The sequence below is a fragment of the Gymnogyps californianus genome, chromosome 22 (assembly GCF_018139145.2).
Source record: "Gymnogyps californianus isolate 813 chromosome 22, ASM1813914v2, whole genome shotgun sequence".
In the NCBI taxonomy this organism is placed as follows: Eukaryota; Metazoa; Chordata; class Aves; order Accipitriformes; family Cathartidae; genus Gymnogyps; species Gymnogyps californianus.
The window spans coordinates 819,921-845,226 of record NC_059492.1 but is presented as its reverse complement, the minus strand read 5'-3'; the positions used below and the strand labels follow the sequence as shown (position 1 = coordinate 845,226).

The window sequence follows — 25,306 nt, the reverse complement described above, 5'->3', positions numbered from 1 at the left end:
TTCTCAGAAACCACCCCCTGTGTTTCAGGACACTGTAATGGTCATTACTGATATCTCTAGGGAGAAGGGGTGTGAGCTATGGCTGCATCTGAGAGTACAGTAGCCCTTAGCACGTAAAATGGAGATTTCAGGTTTTGTGGTCCAGCAGCTGTTAGTAAACGCAGACTGTTAAATAGCTGGTGTATCAGAGAGAAAGGTAGGAAACCGTTCTCCATCTTCAGCTTTCTGTTCCATATTTTCCTACATGTTTTGGCTTTGTTATTCTTATCCCAAGGACATAATTTTGTCTTCTTCAAGCTGTGACAAGCCTGAGATAAGCTGATGAGTGACAAATGCTGCTTTCTAGTATTGGCTAACCCTCAAAGTGTGGACGGCAACTTTACAGAGTCTTCTGTAAATAATAGTTTGAGTCACAGTGCGGTGGGCAGCTGCAGGTGCTGCCGGTGCCGTGTGTCAACTGGCAAGGAATATTTTGGCATTAGGAAATAGAGCCTAAAGTCTTGAATTCTCTTTGTTTCTGCAGGAAGCTCAGAACTCTTGTTTAAACTAATCCTTCAGTGATTAATAGCCCAGTCAGTGGTGCCTGTCTTTTCTTTGGCTCTAAGTTCAGCAATGTTTGATCCTGCATCTTTAGGGTGATGTTTCTCACTGCAGCCAAACTGATCCCATGCCAGCCGGCCCAACAAGGAGCCAGCCCATTCCTCCATGTCCGCCCTTGTGCTGGATGCCTGTATGACCCAAAAAAAGACAGTTCAGCCAGCAGAAAACTTTCATTGATTAGTTTTCTGTTCCATTAATGAGCTGAAATGATTAACCACGAGTTCAGATCACAGAATAATTCAGGTCGGAAGGGATCTCTGGAGGTTGCATGTCCCAACTCCTTGCCTAAAGGAAGGCCAGCTTTGGCATTGCGTTAGATTGCTCAGAGCTCATGTGAGCACAAAAGCTGTGGGGCAGAGAGACGCTGCTTTTCTCAGCGACAGTAAACTGTTGATTTTTTAAGTAAGAGGGCCCCACTTGATTTTCCAAAATTTGGCTCCTCTTGGTGGCTCACTGTGGAGTGAAGACAGTGATACAAGGAAGAAGAAGGTGGCGATGTCCCTGGCAGATGCTCACTGTTGGGCTGGCACCGTCACCAGCTGAATAAGACGCAATAAATTGAAGCTTTTGGCAGTTAAAGGATATGTGGGCAATGGTTTGCAGCTGTGAGATGAGCCTGCTTGCTGGGCACAGCTGTTACCAGTACTGGAGCTCGGCGGGTGTCGGGGTGGGTGCGAGCAGGGCTGAGCGCTCTGCACTGCTCCTTGCTGCAGCAATCTTGTGCTTCTTGACCACGTCCTTGTAACATCAGGGGCTGAAATCCTGAAGGAAAACTAACAGGCACTTGGCAAAAACTTTAGGCTCCTTTAGGAAGCATCCAGTCACTGGAAGTGGTTATAAATGCCTCGGTGGCGAGACAGCAGCATGGCCAGCCGTAACTCTGTGTTTTTGGGGCTGCGCAGGTGCAGCTGGTGGGACGACCCTGCTCTGAAGTGGTTGCTGTCTCCTCGTCACGCTGATTGTGTGCAGCTCAGTACGTCTGGTAGGGGCAAGAGAAATGAATTAGCACGGGCTGGTGTTTTCTCAGATTCTGGTTAAAATCAAACAGAAAGCCAGGCAAGTCTGCTGAATGGTATTGGATCGTGGGATTATAAGACCTCGTTTCATTAAATTGCTCCGGATCAGAAAAATGTCTCTGCATTATATCATCTCATTGAAGCAGCCACAGGGAAAAATACTAGTGCATATTCAGCAATGTATTCAGCATTGTATTCAGCAATACTGTTAGGCACAAAGCAACAATCTAGGTCATCTTCTGTGTATTTATGCCCCGAGCTGGCTGCACATTTAGATGTAACTTAGCCTGTTTCATTGAACAATCTTCTGAGCTGTAGCAGCTCCTCCATCCCTGCGGGGGTCGTGGCTGTGGCAGGGACGTGCTGCCAGGGGCGGCAGGCGCAGTGGAAACTCCTCTGGGGTGGCTGAATGAAATGAGGTTTCCTATCGTGTGGTCTGCCCGCACCGAGTTACGGGCTTTTATTGCCCTAAAACGAAAACTGATTCTTTAAGCCTGGCAAATTAATGTTACCTGTAATATCTTTACGGCTGAAGTGGACAATAGATCTTTCTAGCGTTTATTGCACCAAAAGATGAAATCATTTTTTATTATAAAATTATACAGTGAAAGCTTGCACACCAGGAGTTCACCTGACATCAGTCTCCTTTTCCCTGGCACAGGGATTTCTCTGCGATGTCATTCCAGCCTGGGAGCCAAGGGTGCAGTGCAGCTGCTCTGCCTACTGCATCCCAAATTTCCAAATGCACTGTTTCTGTGGGTTTTTCACTAGTAAAACTGAGATTGTGTGTTTGGTTCATAGCTTGTCTGTAGAATCTTCAATTTGTCTTCCAGGTTAGAGAAACCTTGTTGCGGCACAGCTTGGTTTAGACACTTAGCATTGGTGCAGATTGCAAACAAAATGCCCCTTGCATTGGTTTACACATCCCTTTGATGTTTAAGAGTTTCTTTGAAGTACGGAGCATTTTACCTGTGTTTATCCTTGTTCTATCAACTTGTGGGATTCTAGTAAATCCTTTAATACAAATATTTCTCCGCTGAGATCAGCTGTGCACACGCAAGGCTGGAGGCACAGTGATTCAGTGATCAGTGCCTGTCCTATCTGTGCCATTCCTCTCTGCTCGCGCTGTTCGGTGCCAGATGTCACCTGTAGCAGGTGACACTCACTGTCCTGGAAAACCATCAACTGTAAGAAGCACTTGAGCTATCGTATTCCTTCTCTTGCCAGCAAAGTAGTCTTGCCATTAATATTAACATCTCAAACAAGGAGTAGTAAAACCCTATTTCTACTGCGATTCTCTGTATCTGCCTGACACAAAAAAACGACATTACTTGGGAAGTTAGATAGATCCCTGAATGACTGTGTACTTCTCCCCAGCATCTGATACACAATGCTAATGCACAAAAGCAAGGAAATAAAACTAAACAAAAAAATTGAGGGCACCAGAAATCTTACCCTGCCCACGTGACAAGCAGAACAGGGCCAGTTCCTGGATGCACCATGCACCATGTTATTTGCACCAGTGCAAAATGAGGTTGGGGTGGGTGTAAACCACCCGAAGACAACTGCAGGACATTCTGCACTTCACTTTTTGTGCAGGTTACTCAGAGCAACACCCAGGAGCTCAGTGCGATAGGGCAGGGACAGCAGAGTTCATCATCTCAGAGCAGAGAGTGGAAGTGTACGCAAGATTTGCCAGTGGCAGCAGTCGTTGCCAGCAGCAAGAGGAGTGCCACCTGGTGTTCCTGGCCCTTTTCTGCGGTACCTGCTGACCTCTGCATCCTAAACGTGCCCTGGCCAGGAGGCCTCACTGTGACACTGGGCTGGCAGCTGGACATCAGCTCTGCCTGCCCTCCTGCCCCCTGCACAGCCGACTTTGGCACTGCCAATGAGACAAACATGCCTGTGTGGCTGGAGGCTGGGAGTCCCGACGGCTGCTTGGACCTGGAGGAGTGCCTGGCTGGTGCGTCTGCCCACGTGAAGTCGTCTAGTCCTGCTGTGAGATAACACCAGTCCTGGTTTTGAGCTGCCTGAATGAACCATTCGCTCAGGTTTTCTTGGACCTGGCAGCCAGGTTCATGCCCAGTCTCCCCGTGGAGAGCACAGGGTACCCTAGAGTCAAAGCTGGTGAACAGAGTCAGACCAGAAGAGCAAAGCAGGATCCTCCACCTCCAGTGGCTCATTCACGTAAGGCCAAAATAAGCTGCCACTGATGGGACGTTATACACATCTCCCCATACCAGCCATGCCAGGTGATCAGGCCCAGTCAGCATGGGTTTCTGAAAGGCAGGTCCTGCTTGACTAACCTGATCTTCTATGACAAGGTGACCCGGTCAGTGGATGAGGGAAGGGCTGTGGATGTTGTTTACCTGGACTTTAGTAAAGCCTTTAACACCATTTCCCACAGCATTCTCCTGGAGAAACTGGCTGCCCATGGCTTGGATGGGCGTACTCTTCGCTGGGTAAAAAACTGGCTGGCTGGCCGGGCCCAGAGAGTTGTGGTGAATGGAGTTCAATCCAGTTGGCGGCCGGTCCCAAGTGGTGTTCCCCAGGGCTCAGTATTGGGGCCAGTTCTGTTTAATATCTTTATCAGTGATCTGGATGAGGGGATCGAGTGCACCCTCAGTAAATTTGCAGACATCACCAAGTTGGGCGGGAGTGTTGATCTGCTTGAGGGTAGGAAGGCTCTGCAGAGGGATCTGGACAGGCTGGATCCATGGGCCCAGGCCAATTGTATGAGGTTCAGCAAGGCTCAGTGTTGGGTCCTGCACTTGGGTCACAACAACCCCATGCAACGCTACAGGCTTGGGGAAGAGCGGCTGGAAAGCTGCCCGGCGGAAAAGGACCTGGGGGTGTTGGTCGACAGGTGGATGAACAGGAGCCAGCAGTGTGCCCAGGTGGCCAAGAAGGCCAATAGCATCCTGGCTTGTGTCAGAAATAATGTGGCCAGCAGGACTCGGGCAGTGATCGTCCCCCTGTACTTGGCCCTGGTGAGGCCGCACCTCAAATACTGTGTTCAGTTTTGGGGCCCTCACTACCAGAAAGACATTGAGGTGCTGGAGCGTGTCCAAAGAAGGGCAATGAAGCTGGTGAAGTGTCTGGAGAACAAGTCTTATGAGGAGCAGCTGAGGGAACTGGGGTTGTTTAGTCTGGAGAAAAGGAGGCTGAGGGGAGACCTCATCGCTCTCTACAGCTACCTGAAGGGAGGCTGTAGCGAGGTGGGGGTTGGTCTCTTTTCCCAGGTAATAAGTGATAGGACAAGAGGAAATGGCCTCAAGTTGCACCAGGGGAGGTTTAGATTGGATATAGGGAAGAATTTCTTCACCGAAAGGGTTGTCAAGCATTGGAAGAGGCTGCCCAGGGCAGTGGTTGAGTCATCATCCCTGGAGGTATTGAGAAGACGTGTAGATGTGGCGCTTAGGGACATGGTTTAGTGGTGGACTTGGCAGTGTGAGGTTAACGGTTGGACTCGATGATCTTAAAGGTCTTTTCCAGCCTAAATGATTCTATACCGTTCGCTCAGTCTGTGCTTTGGTTAGCAGTGAAGTAGTTAACAGCTGTCAGCTCACTGCCCCATCCCTGGAATATCTCCTGACTCGGGGCTTGCTGCTGTCACCTTGCAGCCCACTGATCTTCTCCAGACCCCTAGAAAGTTGGACTCGGCTCGGTTTGCTGCTTCTGAGCTGTCGGCACGAAACGGTGTCTTTGTGCCAAGGGAATGAGTCCTTGCTCACAGTAACTGTTCATAAAACCCTCATTAGAAAAACCTTAAAAATCTCTTTATATACCCACAGTTGTGCCACTGTTAGGGCTGCGTGCCATCCTGGTATCAATCTTTTATTGCACTCTGTTTCCTTGGCCAAGATTTTCTCCTTAACTGTAAAGCCCCTCACTTCAAAAGTGTTTTTTTTTCAAATTCAGAGCCCCCATGTTGAATACACAGTGAAGTTTCCAGGTCTGAGAAACAAGACATCCTAAAGGTCACTGTGCATTTTTCAAAATCTAGGAGGGTTTTGTTTTGTTTCTTTTTAGCAGAAGTTTAAATCTAAAGGAAATACTGGTCTGCTGCACTGGGCCAGCTCATCTCTAGCCTTTAGCAGGACTTGGGAAAGATGAATGACCAAATTCAGGGGATTTGTGGGCAAATACACCAGAAACTTGGTTTTGTCGTGGAAAACGTGAGAAGATAAGATGGAACGGACTGTGTGCTGGCACTGCGCTTACCTCTGGCAGTACATGAGAGGAGCAGGTCAGCTAATCCAACTGAGATGAGCTATTACTCAGGGCCAGGAGCAATAGTCCTTGCAGGCATCGAGGATGGAGCTGGTACCTTCCACTGCAGTTCACTGGTAATTTAGGGACAGAGCAAATTTGACTTCTGCCTTGAGAGAGGAGATTTCCAGCACAGCACTGGCTCTGTAACTGTCAGGCAGGTCTTGACTGATCCTTCCCCTAGGAATGCTTTCAGTGCATTTTACATGATCACTGGCAGGCCACCACTCGCAGAAGGAAGAGGTGTAGGTGCCAGTTATTTTCAGGAAGGAAGGTATGGCTGAAAGCGTGATCCTTCTGGAGTTCAGCCCGTCCAGGCTAAGCCACAGTGTCCCACAGCTCGAATGCTGAACCAAGGATCAGTGCGTTTGGTTTTTATTCTAGCATGGAGAGCAGTAGCCTCCATTCAGGGGGCTATGAATACTCCAGGTTTTTCCATGTGACACTGTATAAAGATGGAGGCTGCTCTTGTTTTGATTCTCGCCTGATTTAATTATATTTGCTTTTTCTCTTTTTATTTCAGTTGTGATTCCAAAGAGCCCTTTACCTGCCTCCGAAGTAAACTCGGAGAAACCTAGCATGCACAGTAGCACAAAGACTGTTTTGGGGCATCAACAAGGGCAAAGGCGTCGCAAAACAGGGAAGAAGCGTGGTCGAACGACCAAAGCGCTAATCCATCACCCCATGCCTACACCCTCCAAGTCAGTGGAGCCTTTGAAATTCCCCAGAAAGAGAGGCCCCAAGCCTGGCAGTAAGGTAAAAGCTGATGCTGATGCAGGCGGGTGAAAAGCAGGTGCTGCAAGTTCTGCCATGGGATGGTGCATGCGTGTGTTTGTGCACGTTTGTCTCAACCTCTGGCTGTATGACTGCAGCAAGTAGGAGACCAAAGGGGTATGTGGGCTGGGAATATCCCTCAGAGTCCAGCCCCAGAGCTGTAGAGAATGTCTGTGTCCTAAAGATCATTTCCATCAAGAAACTGTGTCTTTGGAGCTGCAAAGCTTCATTAGCTGTGAAGTGGCATGGCAGATGCTGTGATCATGACAGGATGGTCAAACGGTGGAATAAGCTCTTCGTCCATCGTGTGTAGCTAGTCTAAGTCAAGCAGAGGTGGCAGATCTCAGGCTTGTTATTTTTTCAGGATTGTGGTTTATAAAATACACACCTATTGATTACTAGGTTCTTGAGACTCCCCGTCATCACCATCAGAAGTGTGTCATGTTCCACAGTGCCTTGTCTGTTGGATGCAGAGGAGAGAGTGTAGTGATCATGGGTTGTAAAGGAGAGCAGAGATAAAAGGAGAAATATCTCCTCTTTTTCTGCAGAGGAAACCTAGGACATTGCTGAACCCAGCACCCACCTCTCCAACAACCAGTACCCCAGAACCAGACACAAGCACTGTGCCCCAGGACGCTGCTACAATCCCCAGCTCTGCCATGCAGGCTCCCACAGGTAAGGGTCTCGAACCGCATTCTTGACAAGATTGCACAGTTAGGAGCTGCATCAGTCAGAAAGCGACACACCGAGATATTCCCATTTCTTCCTAAACCTGTAAACCAGCAAACGTTAGAATTCCAGAAAGGCTGGCCTAATAGAGCGTGTGTCGGGAGGAAAAGAGAGGCACACGAGTTCAGATCAGCTGTTCGTTTATCTCTCTGTCCATTTTGGAAATAATGAAGTCATAGGAAGATTGCAAGTCCATCTGTTCAGTGCAGGGACCCCTTTCCCTGAGGTACCGCGTGCATGCTAGTGACTCCACAGCTCTCGAAGGGCACTTCTCGTGGCCCATCGTGCCCAGAGGCAGTACGGTGTGCAGCACCTCTCGTGAATCCAGAGCGCGAGCTCTCCCAAACCGTGCCAGGCACAGCTGCTGAAGCTACGGCAAGATGCAGAACAACTGCTGCACGACAGTGGCAATGATCTGTTCAGCTTCAGCCAGGATATCGAGGCAAACAGGGACAAGAGGGAGCAGGGGAGGAGTAGGAGCAGCAGTACAGAGTATATACTCTGCTACAGCTGCGAGATGTAGCTGAAGATGAATCTAGGCAGGAAAGTCTAATTCAAAGCTGCTTTTTATGTGTTCGGTCAAGCACTGGATATGGGCTGAGCCCTCTGTTTCCCCAGAACACAATTGGCCAGTTTTCAGAGGAACCTAAAGGACCCAGTTTCTCTAAAAAGTGGGGGCTGCATTCCTTCATCTCCTTTGAACATTACAGCCACCTTACCTGACTAGTATGGGAACCACTTTGCAGCCTGCCTTTGGGAGCCTGAGGAAAGCGTAGGAGAAACAGCAGCAGCTTGGAAGGTGACTGTGAGGCAGGAAGATTTTGGAGGTGATTCACCTCTAAAAGTGGCTCTGCTGTTAGGATGCAGACAGGCAGTCGTGAGTGATTTGACAGTCTTAAAATCTCAGCATCTCTCAGGTTGGATTTTAGGCATCTGTTTCTTGGTTTCTTGAGTGGGTTAATGGCAAACACATTTCTCATCTTGGCAGTTTGCATTTACTTGAACAAGAATGGCAGCACTGGGCCCCACCTAGACAAGAAGAAAGTTCAGCAGCTGCCGGACCATTTTGGACCAGCTCGAGCTTCTGTTGTTCTGCAGCAAGCAGTACAGGCCTGCATTGATTGCGCTTATCATCAGAAAACAGTCTTCTCCTTCTTAAAACAAGGCCACGGGGGAGAGGTCATCTCAGGTGAGAACTGGCCCGCAGCACTTTGCCTTCAGAGATGTCATTGCAAGAATTCGCTCGTTGGAAGATGTCTGTCCTGAAGCTTGGTGCAGTCATGGGCCAGGGGCAGACACAAGATTTCTGTCTTCTCTTTCTTGCCAAACATCTGTGTCAGTGAAGCAACAGCTAGCGTCTGACTCAGAGCAGAGCAGTCAGCGTGGCCTCCAGGCACGGCTGCTGGAGAAGGCAGCATGCAGCCCTGGTATCAGCCTGGGCAGCGTTAGGCTTCACCTATCGTCCCCCAGCACTGCCCGAGCCCCCAGGAGGAGGCAGAACGGGTGGGATTTTCAGAACTCCTGACGGAAAGACAAGAAACACCCCAGTTTTTAATTTTGCTTTTAAACCCGTGTTTACCCGGATGCTGGGAGTGCAGGCCCCTCCTTGAATGCCTTTCCATTCCCTCGAACGCAGCTTCTCAGGCGCTGCGGCCCCGTACCTGATGCTGGGTGCAGCAGACTGGTTTTAGCCTGTCCCGGGGAAGCAAGCTCGCCAGCGCTCAGCCAGCGGAAGGCAGTGGCTTTTGTTTGCTCTAGTCTAGACCAGCGATGCTGAGATACAGAAGCTGGCTGTGCAGCCCTGGGCGTAGTCTCCTGCCTTTGCTGGGGGTTTACGTGTTGGGCTCTGTTTGTTTCTGTCTCCAGCTGTGTTTGATCGGGAACAGCACACTCTGAACCTGCCAGCAGTAAACAGTATCACCTACGTCCTCCGCTTCCTGGAGAAGCTCTGCCACAATCTTCGCAGTGACAACCTCTTTGGGAACCAGCCTTTCACTCAGAACAGCCACATGCAGCGCTCACACGAGTACGACCACGACAGGTATCTACCAGGTAGGAGCTGGGGCGGGGGCGGCGTTGTAGGGACCCCAGGTGCTCCGTGTCTTAACTCAGATTTTATCTTTATCTCAGGAGGCAGGCGTGTGTTTCAGAGCCCTCTCTGCAGGGTTCATTGCATCACACCTAGTGTCATGCACATGCCTGCAGGGCTCTTTTTGCGCAGGATTCAAGTTGCCGTATTTTCTGCCTGTCGCTCTGATTTCCATCTCTGCCTGTAGGTTTCCGCTCATCCGTGCTGTCTCCTTGTCTTCCCTCCTCTCCTTGTCCCCCAGTCCTTCCCGCTTCCTGTAATCTGATTATAGTGACTTCATCCAGTTAGGAATTAAGGTGAAAGACTGCATGAGAAATAGAAGAGTGATAACATGCAGCAGGTAAACTGTAATTAGAAATGGAATTAAAACCTAGCAGAGCGGTTTCTACACTGGCCGTGAATCTGCTGCCAGCAGACAGCACATCCAGCCCTCAGTGAAAGCGTAGCCCGTTCAGGGATGATGCATGCTGCAGCGATCTGAGGCATAGGTGGCTTTGTTTTTCTTGGCATGGCTAATGCTCCACTGCGTTGAAGCAACATACCCTTGGCAAGATAGTTCATGCCACAATGTAAATCATCAGGCTGCAAAATTGCTCTTAAGCGAAAGTGGTGAAAAACAAGAAGACCAATAGTTTTCCTCGCAGTGCTGTGTAGTGGCAGCAGCCCCTGGGGTGATAGCTGCCTCCCCGGGAATGCCAGTCATTGAGAGGATAAAAGCTATCTGCACCCTCTTTAGGTAGTTGACAAGTGTCTTGTGCTGATCTGCTCTCCTGTCTTCCTTCCTCCGCTACCTTTCTGCCCTCCAAGTTAGCAAATAGCTGTTGTACTGTTTGAGGTCTTTCCAAAGTTAATCCTTTGGATAATTATGGCTCTGACGAGAAAAGCAAGAATTTCTAATGTAAAAGGATAAGCACTTAGGAAGAACTGTTTAAGGAAAAGTTGCTAAGCGTGAAGCTTAGGGGAAACAGCCTAATGCCACAGTGCTTCATTGCATCTCGCAAAGCACCCATACTCAGGGGAAGGGATTAGCAAGAGTTTAAAGAGCGTGAGGATCTCGGAGTGACTGTCCTCTGCTTCCTCCATGGCTGATCAGCTGCCTGCAGGCTGGGGCTGTGCAGAGCCATGCTGGAGCCAGCAATGCCAGGAGCAGGGAGCCGTTCTGTGCTGTAAGAAGAGGAGCTGTAGGAAGTGCGTTGGCTGCTGTGGCAAGTACAGGAGCAGCACGTCTAGTTACTGGGACTAGAGGTTGCCCCTCTAGGGAACCCTCAATTAGAAGAAATCCCCATGTTTCAGCGTGAAATTACCCTGTCGTCATGAGATAGAGCAACACCAGAATGGGAGGAAGAGGACCCCGGGTCTGGGCGTGGCAGCAGGCTTGAATGCAGAGGGTCCTGTAGCTCACACACATGGTTTCTAGCCACCATGAGATGTCAGTGGTGTCTGTGCTGGGCTGCCTGGCAGGGTGGAAAAGTATAAAGAGCAAAGTCAGAATTCAGGGAAACTCAGGCGGAGCACCAGATATGACACGATGCTGAGACCTGCCCATCCTGAACTCTTCTTTAGAGTGTTTGTAGGGATTAAAGAAAGATTAACCACAGTCCAGAGAAGTGATAACACCTAGTCCTGTAGTTCATTCTGATGTCTCAGGGATTGTTGGGCATCTGGTCATCTAACACCTTTCTCAAGCACCTGAAAGAAAATGATAAACATTGTTATCTACACATTACAGTGGCATCTGGTGAGGGCAAAGAAACAGTACTGGCTATTTTGAGAGGTTAGGGCTGGTGATGGAAGAATGAGAATGCAGTTGTACATCAGCTTAAATCACACCAAGTGTCAAGGCTGCCGTGGCCTCACCTTCAGCTCTGTGTGTCCTGCCTTGTTTCCTCTACAGTACAGGTGCTTGTGTGCCTGAAAGGGGCTGGTTCTTCCAGAAAATGATCACTGGTTAGAACTGGGAGCTGGTCTCAATTCCCAGAGCAAACTCGCTTTACAGGAGCACCACTGTGGATGCCATGGAGAATCCGTGCGTGTGCTTGGGGCAGAAGAAGGAAGGTCTGCAGCAGCCCTTAGGTCAGCTGCATCCTGGCATTCTGTCTTGCTAAGTAAGGCATAATCATGGAAATAAGGGGAAATAGATCAAGTTGTACATCAGGAAACAGTAGATTTGCAAGAAAATGGGAAGTTGATTGCTGTTAATAGGAACAGGGATGGGCTGTGAAATGTTGTAAACAGGTAGCTCTGATCTGGAGCCATCTGAAAACATAGAACCAGAGGGACCTTCTGGACCATTGAGCCTTGGGTCCTGTTCTTACAGGCACCACAGCATATGGTGTTGCTTTAATTAACTCTGGAGTTGGGGATTTTGCTTTTCCACTGGAGGCTGCTCCAAGGTTTTTTGCTGAATTTTTAGAAACTATGTTGTAGTTTCTAGCCCAAATTTATTCTTAGGCAACTTGGTATCTGTGTCTCCTTGTCTTAACATTGTCTTTTAGCTTGACTTAGTTCTCCTTCTTCTGGAAGTAGTTAGAGAGCAGTCGTATCCTTCAGAGGAGCTCGCCTTTTGGCTGCTCTGGTAAGAAAGGCTCTCTGCTCTCCTCATCTAGTGTTGGTTTGAATTAAACTTCATGAGGTAACCAGAGTGCAACCCAGCACTCTGGGGAAGAGCTCATGGGGACCTGGTGCCACAGCACTGGCACCACCATGTTCACAAGAAGTGTCTCTGGAAGCCGCTTTTCGTCGCTGTACGCTTGTAGCAGGTGATGATCAACCCGTCCTGGTCGCATACCCTGTTCTTCTCATCCGTTACTGTCAACTGCAAGTTCCCAGCTCATGGGACAATGCTTCAAGTGCATATCTGCATTTTGCTGCTGGATTTACCTCCTTTCTGGTACTCCGTTCTGTATAGATATATTTTTTCTGCAGAATTTCAAATGCTACTTTATCTGGCCTGACATGGGAAGACATCAGCAGATTTCATCAGTGAATCTCGAAAATTTGTGCCAAAGTTATTAATAAAAATATTAAATGACACTGGGCTCCAGAATGATCCTCACGAAACTTCATTAGCAATTGCTCTCCAACCTCATGTTCTTGCTCAGTGCTCTGCTGACTGCTTTTCCCCTCAAATCAGATGTTTTTGCATATAACAAGGTTTCTGGTAATCCTCATGTTCTCTGTCTCAGCTGGTGGTTCTCCATGTGAAGTGCCTTGCTGAATTCCAGGTAGATGACATTGACCACTCTTCCTTTGTGTAATAGATCAGTTATTTTCCCATGATAAGGAAGCTATTGGGTTAGTCTCCTCCGATGAACGTCTACCGCAGTATGTGCCATGTGTAATTGCAATATTTTCCTTACCCTTTCCTTCAGAACGTCTTACAAGCCTCGCAGTACTGCTGAGGTCAGACATGAGCATTTTGTTGCCAAAATCAATTTTTCACCTTCTTTTTTAAACGTTAGCACCATGTTTCCAGTCACTCTGAGCAGCGCGTCACTGAGTTTTGTTAGAATTTGCTGCAGCAGACCTAGGGTTTCATGTGCGCCTTCTTTCTTAAGTTATGTTTTGGCTTCCTCTGCACCCTCATGTCCCCAGTTTGAGTACGTTCAGTTATTTGGCTTCCACTTCTTAGTCAGTGGTGTATATTTTCGTTCCTGTCCCGTTTCTTTTATCCTTTGAGCCTTGCCCTGGTGTTCAGCATGGCTGCGACTGGAAGTGAAGGGTGGGATTTGTTTTACTGAACGCAGGTGGATGTCACAGAGGCATTGACACCTGAGCTAGTTGTGTAGGCATGCTCTGCAGTCGGGGAGGAGGTACCAGTGCAGTCAGTGCAAGTTACAGCATCCTAAAGTAGGAGCCTTGACGTTGACTTTGACTTGGTGAGGTGAGCAGACTCTCACTGACTGTAAAGGCATCCATCCTGGCTGCCTTGGGATGGCCAACAGCACAAACCCAGGCATGGGCAGATGTGCTTCTCTTCCTCCCCACCAATCTCCCAAGTTAGGTGAGGTGAAATATCCCTCAAAGCTGTCCCATCATTTGCAGGCAAGGACAACCTTTTTTTCTTTTTTCTCAATCTTTACCTTTCTGTTACTTCTGTAGCTGAAAATGCGGTCCTGTCTTTTCCTTTGCACTGTATCAAAAGACGGAATGAGTTAAAAAGTTCACTTCGTCCCTGTACTCACCATCCTCTGAGGTATATGACTCCATGCTGAGCAGGTCCTTTTCATATCCAGTAAATGATCTGCTTGTTCTCAGTGTCCTTCTCAAAGTGAACATTTATCCACTTAGATTTGGGGTCCTTTCCTCCCAGATTATTTCCTCACTGATGATACACAGTCATGATGTTTATGGCATCTTTTGAACTGAAGGTATTTTCTTTTTTTCCTGATGATCTGCATCGTGACTGCTGAACACAGCTCTATGTATTACTCCATTTCTTTATTTTCTTAAAATTTGTCCTTTAAAATCAGAGACCCTAACTACAGGCCTACTTTTAGTTTGTCCTTCCATTAATTTACACTGACCTAACTTTTGACTCACGGGTTACCTTCTACAACCTGACCTTCTGTGTTTGCATTACTTTTAAAATCAACCAATTTAAAAAATAACCCAAAACAAAACCTGATAAAACCTTTAAAAAGCATCACCTTTTGTTGTGGTTCTGTGACTGTTTGGTGAAGAAGGTCATGCAGTTTTACATTTAGAGATATCCAGAGACATTACTAAGAGCATTTGTTTTCCATCTCTGTCTGGGCAATGAATGTTTCTTACAGGGGCTTGTCCTGAGGACAGTATTTGTCTTTCTAATAATGTTACAGTGATTTTTGGTCATACTGATGGAGTCCCAGGGCCTCAGTATAAGCAGCTTATCTTTCATTTCCCCAAAGGCTTTTGATAGAACAGATACTTTTCTCTACCTTTGTATTTCTCTTTAGTCAACTAAATTGTGACCGTCTGATACTTCCCACTCATCTGTACCTTCGTTTCTTTGTTTGGCGTGATGCATCTCCCTTGGTGTCCGGTCCCAGTCGCTCCCCGCCGTATTTCTGTTCCCCCTCCAGCACCCGTTCCTGCCCTGCACCGGCAGCTGGGGCTGCTCCGTGCTGTTGTCCAGCTCCCAGCATTTGTCTACGAGCATTTCACCCCTCTCTCCCCACACACCTTGAACGCTGCAGGCTCACACGTGTCGCCCGTGCTCCGGGCAGCTGGAAGGGGCCAGCCAGGAGCGCTGGTGGCCCGCGTGGGCAGGCGGCAGCTGGTGGGTAACCTCTTCATTGCTTCTCAACTGACCGTGCCTTGTCCAGATGGGGTATGGTCTGCCACCCACTGTATCGCTTGCCTGGCTGCTGTTCCCATCCGTGTTAGCGCTTCCATTCTCTGTGTTCATCCACCCACTGACACTTCGTGTGCAGCCTTTAGCCATCTGCAAAGAGACGTCTCGCAGCCCAGCCTGACGTCTCGTCTGCCGCATGCAATACGGAGAACCCCATCGCTGGGAAGCATTTGGAGAAGAGCAACAGCGACAGCTGGGGCGCTTGAGGGATCCATTTGGGGAAAGACTGAAAATTTGAGTACGGTTTAATCAAGCACTGTGTATGGCACAAGAGTGTTTGCAAATCATCCAAGGGTTGTTTGCAAATCATTCAAGGGTTACGTGCGTCTGAAAGGTGAAGAGTGGGGAGGAGGAGGAATCATGCGGGATGAGACAAGGGGTAGAATGAGGAGAAATGGAATTAAGTCAATAAGAGGTGATATTTGGGGTGAAATATGGCAAAACGTGGTTAAGATTCGTCGTTAGGTTTCTCGCCACCCTTTTTCTCTGATAAAACTTGCAAAGCAAAATATAAAATGTTAAGCACTGACAGATGTGCTGGATTGCAGTTTTAAAAGGCTGTTACGAGGCTGGCGATGCATGCGAGTCTCAAGTGACTCTGGCAAGACTGAATTTCCCAGAAAGCCTCCACTCCTAAATAGGGCTTGTTCTCTCTTCCTAGACAGAAGCAGTTCGTTAGACGGCACTCTGCAGGGACCAGGCCGGGGTGCAAAGCGATATTCCCAAGATTCCCCTCCATACAGTGCTCCTCTCTCCCCCAAGTTACCAAAGAATGACCGTCACCCTTTGGAAGGTGAGCACAGCGTCTCTTCCCAAAGCTGGCTGTTTATAGTGACTTGTAATGGATACAGCAGGATTAGATTTGCCGTGCCGTGGGTTTAGGAAGTCTGCTTTGCTTTGTCTCTGGCATGGGTCGGTGCTTGGCATTTCAGAGAGAAGTGAAGAAACCACTCTGTGCCAAGGCAGGTTCCCCAAGCGGTTGTGTAAGGCATGTGGAATGCAGGGGAACTCCTTCTAACCCTGATAGTCATCATCTAATACCATATAATCTGGGATTTAATTACCCGTATTTTAGCTTCCATTGCTATGCATGGTATTAACAGTCATAAAACTGTCCAGTTGCTTCAGTCAATCTTCCCCCGAATTTTTCCATGATGGTTTGCTGCAGTGTATTGTACAGATGCTGATGTGCAGCTGTACAGCCAGGAACCTGCTGCCCTTTCCCAGGATCCCATCTTGTTCCTCACAATCCTCCCTAAATAGCAGGGAGGGTCTCACTAGCGTGTGCTCCACCAGCTAAACCAGATCAAATCACATCCCACAGCGCTGCTGCTTCCTGCGGTGTCCGTCGGGTAACACTGGTGCAGATGTGCTGTGCCACGTTCTCAAAAGCAATTGCAGAAATGTCCTCTTTGGTATGTGGTCCATAGGTGTCCCTTGCATGTGCAGGTGGGAGATTTCCAGGGGGTCCACGTGGCTGGAGGACTACCTGAGCCTGAGCAGGAGTCTTCAATAAATACACTTCCACCTTCCCTTTTGTTTTGAATGGCAAACACTCCATAATGCAGACTGGAGATTTAACCTTACTGAAGCCTTTTAATTGATGGTGAAATCTGCCAAGGTGTTAGTCTCAATTCTTTGTAATATGTCCCTGAAAAACTGCTGGAGACTCCTGGCTGGGCTCATAGTTCAGTGGCTTTGTGCTCTGTTGCTGTCCCTTTAGAATCACCATTCTCGCTGAGTTTGCTGGGCTTGGGTTGTTGATCCCAGATTTGAGAGTGCACAGCCTCCCACGCGCTATGGTAATTTTAGTCTCCATCCATCACTGTGCCCTGTGCCCTTCAGGGTTACTGACCCTGTATCTAAGCACAGCTGATCTGAACTTGCCCCCTGTGATGGACAGTTTCTAGTGGCCTTAGTGTCTACGTTGATTAAAATTGTAGGTTTGTCACATAGCTGCAGCAAAGAACAAGGTGACGTGTGGGACTGTCTCATCTATTCCAGCATATTGACAAGTCAAAAATTGTTCCCTGAGGCCCAGTCTGTTTCTCACCTCTAGATGCATGTCCTTGCTGGTCTCCTTGACATTCTCCTCTAATACGTCAACCACTGCACTTAGGTAAGCATTAGCAAAGCCTGCCCGCTCCTCCTCTACCAGGAGGTGGAACATGCAGTGTTCGGCCTGTTCTTGAAGCGCAGTGGTATGCTCTAAAGATTAAGGTGCCTTGGTTAGGTGGTGAATATTGTACACTCTCTGTATTGTCAGTGAAGAGAGAAGACTTCTGTAATGGGTAATTCCAAGGAGGAATGTACGTTAGGTCGTCTACAAGATTGATTCTTAGTCTACTTCAAAGTCTATTCAGTTATCTCTTGGCCTTTGAATGGGTCATGCCATCTGAATGCCCAGAATACTCCAGCCTCTTCTGTAAAAGTAGAGAGAAGTGGGCAGAAAGTGTTTCCTCACGTGAGGGTGATGATCCTGTTGGTGTGTGAACTTCCTACAGCAACTTGGTCTTGTTCTGTTCTTGGTCCAAGCAGGGGGTGTACAGGGCAGGGGGAAATGAGGTGCAGTTCCATCTAGAAATTAGTTTTTATCCCACAGCTAAAAGCCTATTCATCTTCCTCCACCATGAAATTTAAGTACAAGCAGGAATATTTGCATTTCAGAGGATATATTTTAAGAATATGAGCCTGAAATACTCAGATATTGAATATTTCTCGAGCAAGGAGGTACGTCTTCTCATGGTGATGAACTCCCCCAGCAGAGCCCATTCTGGATTCAGCAGCGACAGACAACAGTACCTGAACAGTTTCCAGTTTGCCAAACTGAAGGCAGTGAGTAGCAGTGGGAAGTCTTTGTTCATCGTGCCTTTGGCAAGAAGTCAGAAAGATGAGGAGGGGATTTCACGTCGTACATTGTTTTTCTTCTTGCACCCAGTGGCATTCGTGTAGCTTTCTGCTAAAAAGCTGCAGTTCCAGCACAGTGAGGACCTGCTTTTCAAAGACTATCATTTGTTGGAAACAGTGGGTGTTTAGTAGTTGTGCAAATCAGATTTATGCTTGTGGCCAAACTCCATGTTTTAGCAGTAAAACAACACTCTTGAATCTATAGCACTATTTGTTTAATTAAACTTTAATTATCTGCTCCCTGCCTCTCCGCCACTAATCGTGGCATGTTTTCGTACAATGGTCTAAATGCAAGCCTTTATTTAAAACTAGCAGTTTGTATAAGAAAATCTGCCCAAGAATTAACCACCTCCTCCTCACTCGAAGCTAGTTATCAAGGGCGAAAGGATTCTGGAGAGTGTATATGCCTGAATGCACTCTGTGCCCTGCCACTTGCAGAAGCATGTTGTCTTCTGCTACAGATGATTCACAGGGCTAGTAATCATTCCCCTCTTGCCTTGTTTCCGTCTCCCCTTTCTGGAGCAAAGTTCATCTGAGCAGTTCTCTGTGTGTTTGTATTTTTAAGAAAATCCTAAATCTCTCTTGCATTGACCCTACCAAGAAGCCTCCAGCTCTGCTGCAATATTTGCAGCACAACCAAGCACTCACCAGTCCAGAGACAGGTAACCTGAGGATGAACATGCAGCTTCAGTTCTACCTCTTGGGCAAAACAAAGTAGTGCTCCCCAGTTGCATGGCCTCGTCCTCTTCTTTGGATGTATGATCATAAGCACGTGTGAGAACATGATCACATATTTGAAGAATGCATCACAGTGCATTCACATCAGAATAATGACAGCGTGTTAATTGTTGAGTTAAATATTTTCTGAGGGTGAGTTTTGGATCCTTAGCATTGCACTGACATGAACCTGTGGACGTGGTCTCCCAGCCTCCCAAGCTGTAGTCTTCGCTAGCTGAGCCCAGAAACGCCTTCTGCTGACACAAATCCCCTCTGTGTGAGCTTTGGGGCCTTCACGAGCAGTTTGACACGCACGTTTGCCTGACCCAGCGCATCTGGGGCGAGTGTCCCGGGGCTTCCTGGCAAGTTGAAGCTGTGCGTCACCTCGCAGAGGGTGCTGGGTTTCCTTGGAGGACGGAGATGTGCAGCACAGACCTGTTCCCATGCCCACAGCCGCTCTCCTGTTACAGAGCATCCAGACCAGTGCAGAGGGCTGTGCCCACTGACCCCTCTCATGCCTCTGCACTTCCATGTGAGTCAGACGTCACCCTTTTGCACAGATGTTTAATGGGAAGTCGTTTTAAGCAAAACTGTCCTGTTGGAGAGGAGACCCAATGTAGTTGCTGTGAAGAAGCTCCTCTGGAGTGCCACTGGTGTAAGTCGCATCCACTGTGTGCGTCTGTCTGCGCCTGGGCCAGGGAATCTCTACCCACCCCTGGGCCAGAGCAGCCAGCTCAGTGCTGGGTTTGCATCCAGTCTTGTGCTGAAATGGGATGGTGGGAACGTGGTGCGGGAGCGAAGGAGGGGTCCAAAGTTGTTCAGGAAGAGTCATGAGTCAGAAAGCCTTCTTTTACGCGTAGAGAGGAGGTGAGAACACATCTACCCACGTGGGAAGCTAGTGACATGCGGGCCAGCACACAGCACAGGTCACCAGAGGAATAACAATCTTCACACCAGTACTGTTTCTACATGAGATTTTAAGGATGTGCTGCTGGTTTCTGAGAGCGTCCCAGAGACCTAAAAGCAAAGAAGGGCAGAAATGCCTCAAGTGCAGAGTAACAAAGCCCACGAGATGGAGGGTTGGAGTTACGCAGATGATAACCTCACATCTGCTTCACTGAATTGGCAAACAGCTAGACAAGAGGGATGCTTCCATTTTGTAGCCTTATGAGATGAAGCCAGGGAAGGCATGAGCTGGCTGCCTCCAGCTGAACTCGCCTCTGGGATCTCTGCTCAAACACAGACAGCAGAAGCGCTGAAACCAGAGGATCCCAGTTCACAGAATAGTCCTATAAGTTCATAGAAACTGGAGAAAATAACGTGCCTCCAAGAGAGGTTGCCCCAGTTGGTGAGGCCCCACCTCTGCAATGCTCAGGTACTGCTTCAGGCTCTAGCAAGCTGCATCTCCCTTCACTGGAGCATAGCAGCATCAGCTTAGCAGGGAAGTTTGGGAAGATCTCAACAGCTTTTGGGTCTCACAAGCTGCAGTATCGACTCTGCGCCCTCACCACCATCCCAGTTCAGCACAACCTCGCTGTGCTGGCTTCTCACCTGCTGCTCCTCTGGTCTGGGAAGTCCCACGGAAGAAACCCAGGGCCTGGCCGGGGCAGTTGCTCAGGTTTCTTCTTCCTTGTCACCCACCATGGTGTTTGAGTGGCAGCAGCTCAGGACTGTGACCTGCCCTCAGGGTCTCTACGGACGGTGGGAGAGGAGCTCCAGCTCCCAGCCAGATGTGGTGGCCCAGCCTAGAGTGCACAGGCAATACCCCTTGTTGTAGGAGCTGCTTTCCTCTTTGGCTGTATGAACTTGCCAGGTATTTCATAATAAAGAATGCAGTTATTTGAGGATGACCCATGAGGCATCAGGTCCACCTGGACTGAGACTAGGTTGTACCCGCCATAGTAAAATCTACAAACACGGGGTCCTAGGATGAAGCTGTCACAGTTGTAACAGCAAAGGGAGATCTTGCTGGCTCAGCCAATACAATGTGTCACCCCAGATAGTTTCCTCAGCCCCTCCATCCTAATACTGCCATTGACAGCTGAAAATTAAATGTGTTTCTGGAAGAGAAGGTGAGGAAGCCAGTCTCGCACTGGGACCAGTGCCTGGGGAGAGCCCTCTGCCCTGTCCCTCCTGTGCATGTCCCAGCAAAGGGACACCAACTTGGTTAGGCAATGAAAAAGGGCCCAGCAGGAGGTCAGGAGGGGTCAGCAGCTGGTCACCAGCGCCTTGCTTTTGGGGCCGGAGGATCAGCACGGTGTGAGAGTGTTGCCTGGCCATGACAGTGCAGCTGAGCTGTTCAGAGGAGCCTGCTGCTCCCTCCTGCTCTGCATGTGTGCTGCTATCGGGGCTACAGCATGAGTCTTACTAAATACCCCCCACAATCGCAACTGCCTGCTCCGTTCGTTACCTTGCACGCTAATGCCAGTGGTGTGTGGCGCTTGACTCCTCGGGGAGCTTCCTCTCCCAGCTCAGGGCCGTTGTGTGTGTCCTGTGTCCACTGGCATCCAGAACGGGCAGCCTCCACTGCCTGCCACTGCGGTGCCCCGCTGTCACAGAAGGGCCTCTGGAAGCAGTAAGGACACGGGACTGCAAGCCGGAGCTGATGGTGGCATTAACAGAGTAGCTGTTGCTCCAGTCTGGGTACCAACCATTATCACTGCTGACTGGTTGGACTGGCATTTGCCAGGCAAACATCAGGCTGCGGTGCTTTAGCAGTGCCTGTTTTAATTTCTGTGCTTTCGAGGAGACCGCCAACGCGGTGGTTCGACCCTGCTCCCGCAGCCGCGCGCGAGCGCTGCCTTTGCTGCGGTTCTGCTTTCTGCCGCCGAGCGGTAACTTCGGGCTGCGTGGCGTTCGGGTGCACTGACTGCAGCTTGGTGCGTTCCAGGTGAAACCTTTGTTCTGGGAGATGGCCTCCCAGGGCCCTTGGAACCTCGCCTGGACCCCATGGACTCTGCCTTGAACTCTGTCAATTCATCCAGCCACAGCAGGAGCTCCAGAGACTATCGCCTGCAAGGATACAGGCACCTGCACCAACCCTCTAGCCTCACCCAGGGCAGTACCTCTGCCTTGCGTAGGCTTAGCTCTGGGGGTAAGAGAGTTAAGAAGCCAGCCCTCCGATTGTAAATTTGGCAATAAAGGGCTTTTCTAACTCCAGTTACACCTTTCTAACTTCAGCAAGTACCAGAGACTGGCCTCTACACTGTTAAACAGGTAGTCTGTTAGGTTTAACGGTAGCTCTAGAGACATGGCAGATGGGCGGGTGGAAATACGGAGAGGTGATGCTTGCAGGGTCACTCGTTTGGTGTGGTGACTAGGTGGACCTGGAGGTCAGCGGAGAGGAAGGAGTAGGCAGGAGCTGAACTTGCAAGCAATGGGCAGGGTCTGTCAAAGCGATAAATGGGTGTCTGAGTCCGTGAGGATGGATCGGGAACGGCCAGGGAGCTGAGAACTGCCTGATGAGGCTGGGAGCTGGGGTGGGTGGCCAGGATGGGTGGACGCGCGAACGGCACTTGTCTGTATGGAGGAATAGGGGCAGGAGAGCTGTTCACTGCAGTAAATCAGCACACGTCAAATCCAGGTGTTTGCAAAAAAAAAAGTTGTAATTTTAGGTGCACGGCTTCAATAAAAGCCTCTAAAAAGCTCAGGCTCCTCATGCCTTGATCCGTCTGCCTCCCCCCACGTCTGTGTATGCAGGCAGAGAGCTGAAACAATGGGCTGTGCCGATGCCAGCACGTTGGGAGCAGAACTTTTGTTAGTGGTGCTTCAAGACAACAGAATTTCACATACGGGCTCAGTCCATCAGAAAACGCAGCTGATGGAAACATAAAACAGCTTTGCCATGTTAAATTTGCTAAAGGTGGAGTTTGGAGCGAGGGGAGAAACGGTACGTGGGGAGAGAAGTGGGAATGGAGGATTGTTTTCTGCAAAGGTGGGAACCGTCAGCAGATGGGCAAGGACGAGTGGGAATGGGGGGGCCAAACTCAGCTGAAGGGGGGCAAGGGGAAATTGGGGTTTAGAGTGAGGAAAAGGGCTCAGTATAGAAGGCTGCCCTGAACAGTAAGGCCTAAGAAGAGAGAATAAGGCTTCGGTGCTAGACCTGTGCCGCAGGAATCTCTGGGGCACGGTTGGGACGTGCCCTTCGCGTTGTCTCTGCCATTGCTTCGAGAGACGAGACTGAGTGGTAGATTAAGGGTGAATAACTGCTGGCGCGATGCTGTGGCGATACTTGGAGTAACGGCTGCTGTCTTGCAATTCCCCCCCCAGGTTCAGACAGATACCTTGGATCTCGAGACGTCTCGCGGCTGAGCAGCCGCGACCCCTCGTCCTGGACAGTGGAGGAGGTGATGCAGTTCATACGAGAATCGGATCCACAGCTGGGACCCCATGCTGACCTCTTTCGAAAACATGTAAGAGTGAGCGTGTGTGTGTGTGTGTGTACACATGTATATATTATATATGGGAGGGGGCAGATCATCACAGAAGGAAAATCTGGGAGAGTCAGAAGAAGGCAGCACTTTGTACCAGCTGGAGTTTTGTGCTAAGAAAAACTTCCTCATAAATCCTGCTCGTATCATGTTCAGGCTTGGGATCCTCTTACTCAGAAATCGTTGAGGGGAAGACATCGCAGCCCAGCTAAAGCTCCAAGCACCGCTGCCTTTGTGCGTATGGAGAGCTCGGCTCTGAGCTGCATTTGAACCCTGTTGCTGAAAACACAAAACTATGTTCATCCTGGAGTCTTAATATTCACCTCGTAGCAAATTTCTCCTGGCAAGAAACACGTTCCAAGTGGAATTCCTTGAGTGAGTTGCTGCTAAACTCCCCTGTTTCCTATAAAAAGGAGTCTCCTAAGGCTCTGGTTCTTGTGCATGCCTTTAAGTGTAAAATAGCTGCAGACATACAGCATGGAGTTTGTACAATTAAAGCTACAAAAATTTTGGCAGCTCCACGTCCTGATTCCTGCCAGACAGTTCGTCTTCCCTCTGCCTTTTGATTAAGTCCATGTTACACCTGGTGGTGCTCGTGAAGTCAGAAGAGCCGTAGGAGAAAATACCTGTCTTCCCCAGGCAGGAGAGGCAGATGGGACACTTCTTGCTCTGTGCTGGGCTGAGACAACACTCTCTTTTTTTTTTTTAATTAGTTCTATTTTAGAACCACCAGTAATTGAAAAATGTTTTGTTTTAATTATGCAAGAGAGTGCTGAGCTCTGCTAAGGGATGAAAGTCCCCTGTATTGGCAATCCTGAGGAAGAACTTCACTTTCATCTCCAGAAGGGAAAAGCAGAACAAACCTGGTACTGGAGATTACTGGAGATCTTACCAAGTGTGAGAACTAACTGAGCATTGATACAGGACAGGATTTTCTGTTGTTCGAGGTTGTGATTTTTATTTTTCATTTATAAGTCCGTTAACGTTTTCTTCATGGAAACCTGTCCACTGCAAAGCTCTGGGCCAAGCCTGGACCAGGTCAAGGAAAGGAGTGCTGCAAGGGACTGGAAAACTTCTACTCACAGATGCTAAGTGCAAAGCTGTTCTCCAGTTATTTCGAGCTTCGTCATCCCTCCCCTCCTGAGCCTCAGTGAGGGACACATCTGGCTCGGTTGTAAAGCATCAGATACTTTTGAAAGCTGTGATGTTGAAATCAGCCTTGCTGGAGATGAGGTGCTCCACTGTTGCTCTGCCAGCTGCTGGGACTTTGCTTAGAAGCTCCAGAAATTTGCTTTGCACGCAGTGGCAGTTTCGTTGGGTTTACAGGGTTTGGTCCCTTGCCTCCTGCTTCAACCTTGACTTCAGGGCTGCGCGTGTCACGGCAGGACTGCTGTCAGGGTCGACGCGTCCTCTACCAGGAGATCTCTCCTGCAGTGGGATGACGATGCCCTTGAGTGAGAGACTGCTCCCCTGCACTGCCACTGCCTCGACTGTTCCCCTGTCAGGGAAACCCCCCCTTTTCCTTCCTCCCCACCTCCCTTCAGGATTTGCTGACCAGCTGGACATGGCTCCTGGGTGTTTATCACCCAGCAGATTTCCCACCACCACGCGGGGGTCCGGGGCTGAACCCCCGTGCTGCAGGCAGGGCGGGATGCAGGGATGCCCGCGCTGACGCGCAACCCGCCTCTGCTGTGGAGCGGTGCTCTCGCACCCAGCCGTGCCACTTCAGCCGTTGTCATTTTGGGCACGGCCTGGCTCAGCGGGCAGGGTTAGGGCTTACAGGTGTGGTCACAAGTGCTGTTGTTTCCCCTCCTTGCAGGAGATCGATGGGAAAGCCCTGCTCTTGCTGCGGAGTGACATGATGATGAAGTACATGGGGCTGAAGCTGGGGCCAGCCCTGAAGCTCACTTACCACATCGACAAGCTAAAGCAAGGCAAGTTCTGAGAGGACGCTTGGCAGGACGGATCCTGGAAGCTCCGCTCCTGGCCATCCATACCCGCGCTCGCCTGCCGACAGGTACGCATGCACACACATCCATTTACGCCGCAGACGGACACCTCGCCGACACCCCGGCCCCGCTGCAGGGGTCCAGACGCCCGCCTGCGCCAGCGGCCAGGCCCCGGCGGGCGCTCGGGAGGAGGCTGGGGCACAGTTGGCCCCGGGGCTTCGCACCAGACTCAAGTCGTGGGCGTCCAGTTGGAAGCGGAGGGTCTCTCCCTGCTGCCCAGCCGGCGCTTCTCCGCAGGCTCCCGGTCCTGCTTCCCTAGGATGGAGCAGCAGCTCTGGGCAGAGCCCGTGGGGACTGGGCGCTCGTGCTGGCTCCTCTCCCTCTCGCTGTGGCTCGTGCGCTCCCGGCCTCGCCTGCTCGGGGCGGCCCTCGGCTCCCGTCCCCTCGGAGGGGCGGTGGGCCGGGGGGGCTGGACGCTTTGCGCTTCG

The 25,306-nt window shown here is 49.7% G+C and overlaps 1 protein-coding gene across 1 annotated transcript in view; it reads left to right on the top strand.

The window, feature by feature from the left end:
• SCMH1 (Scm polycomb group protein homolog 1) overlaps window positions 1–25,253 on the top strand; it is a 74,026-nt gene extending 48,773 nt beyond the window's left edge. Inside the window, exons 9-16 of the mRNA XM_050909945.1 lie at window positions 6,412–6,644; window positions 7,211–7,337; window positions 8,380–8,580; window positions 9,258–9,443; window positions 15,477–15,608; window positions 21,330–21,533; window positions 22,709–22,851; window positions 24,689–25,253. Coding sequence (XP_050765902.1) covers window positions 6,412–6,644; window positions 7,211–7,337; window positions 8,380–8,580; window positions 9,258–9,443; window positions 15,477–15,608; window positions 21,330–21,533; window positions 22,709–22,851; window positions 24,689–24,814 — 1,352 coding nt within the window. The 3' untranslated portion in view covers window positions 24,815–25,253. The remainder of the gene's footprint in view (window positions 1–6,411; window positions 6,645–7,210; window positions 7,338–8,379; window positions 8,581–9,257; window positions 9,444–15,476; window positions 15,609–21,329; window positions 21,534–22,708; window positions 22,852–24,688) is intronic.
• Window positions 25,254–25,306: the final 53 nt, after the last annotated feature.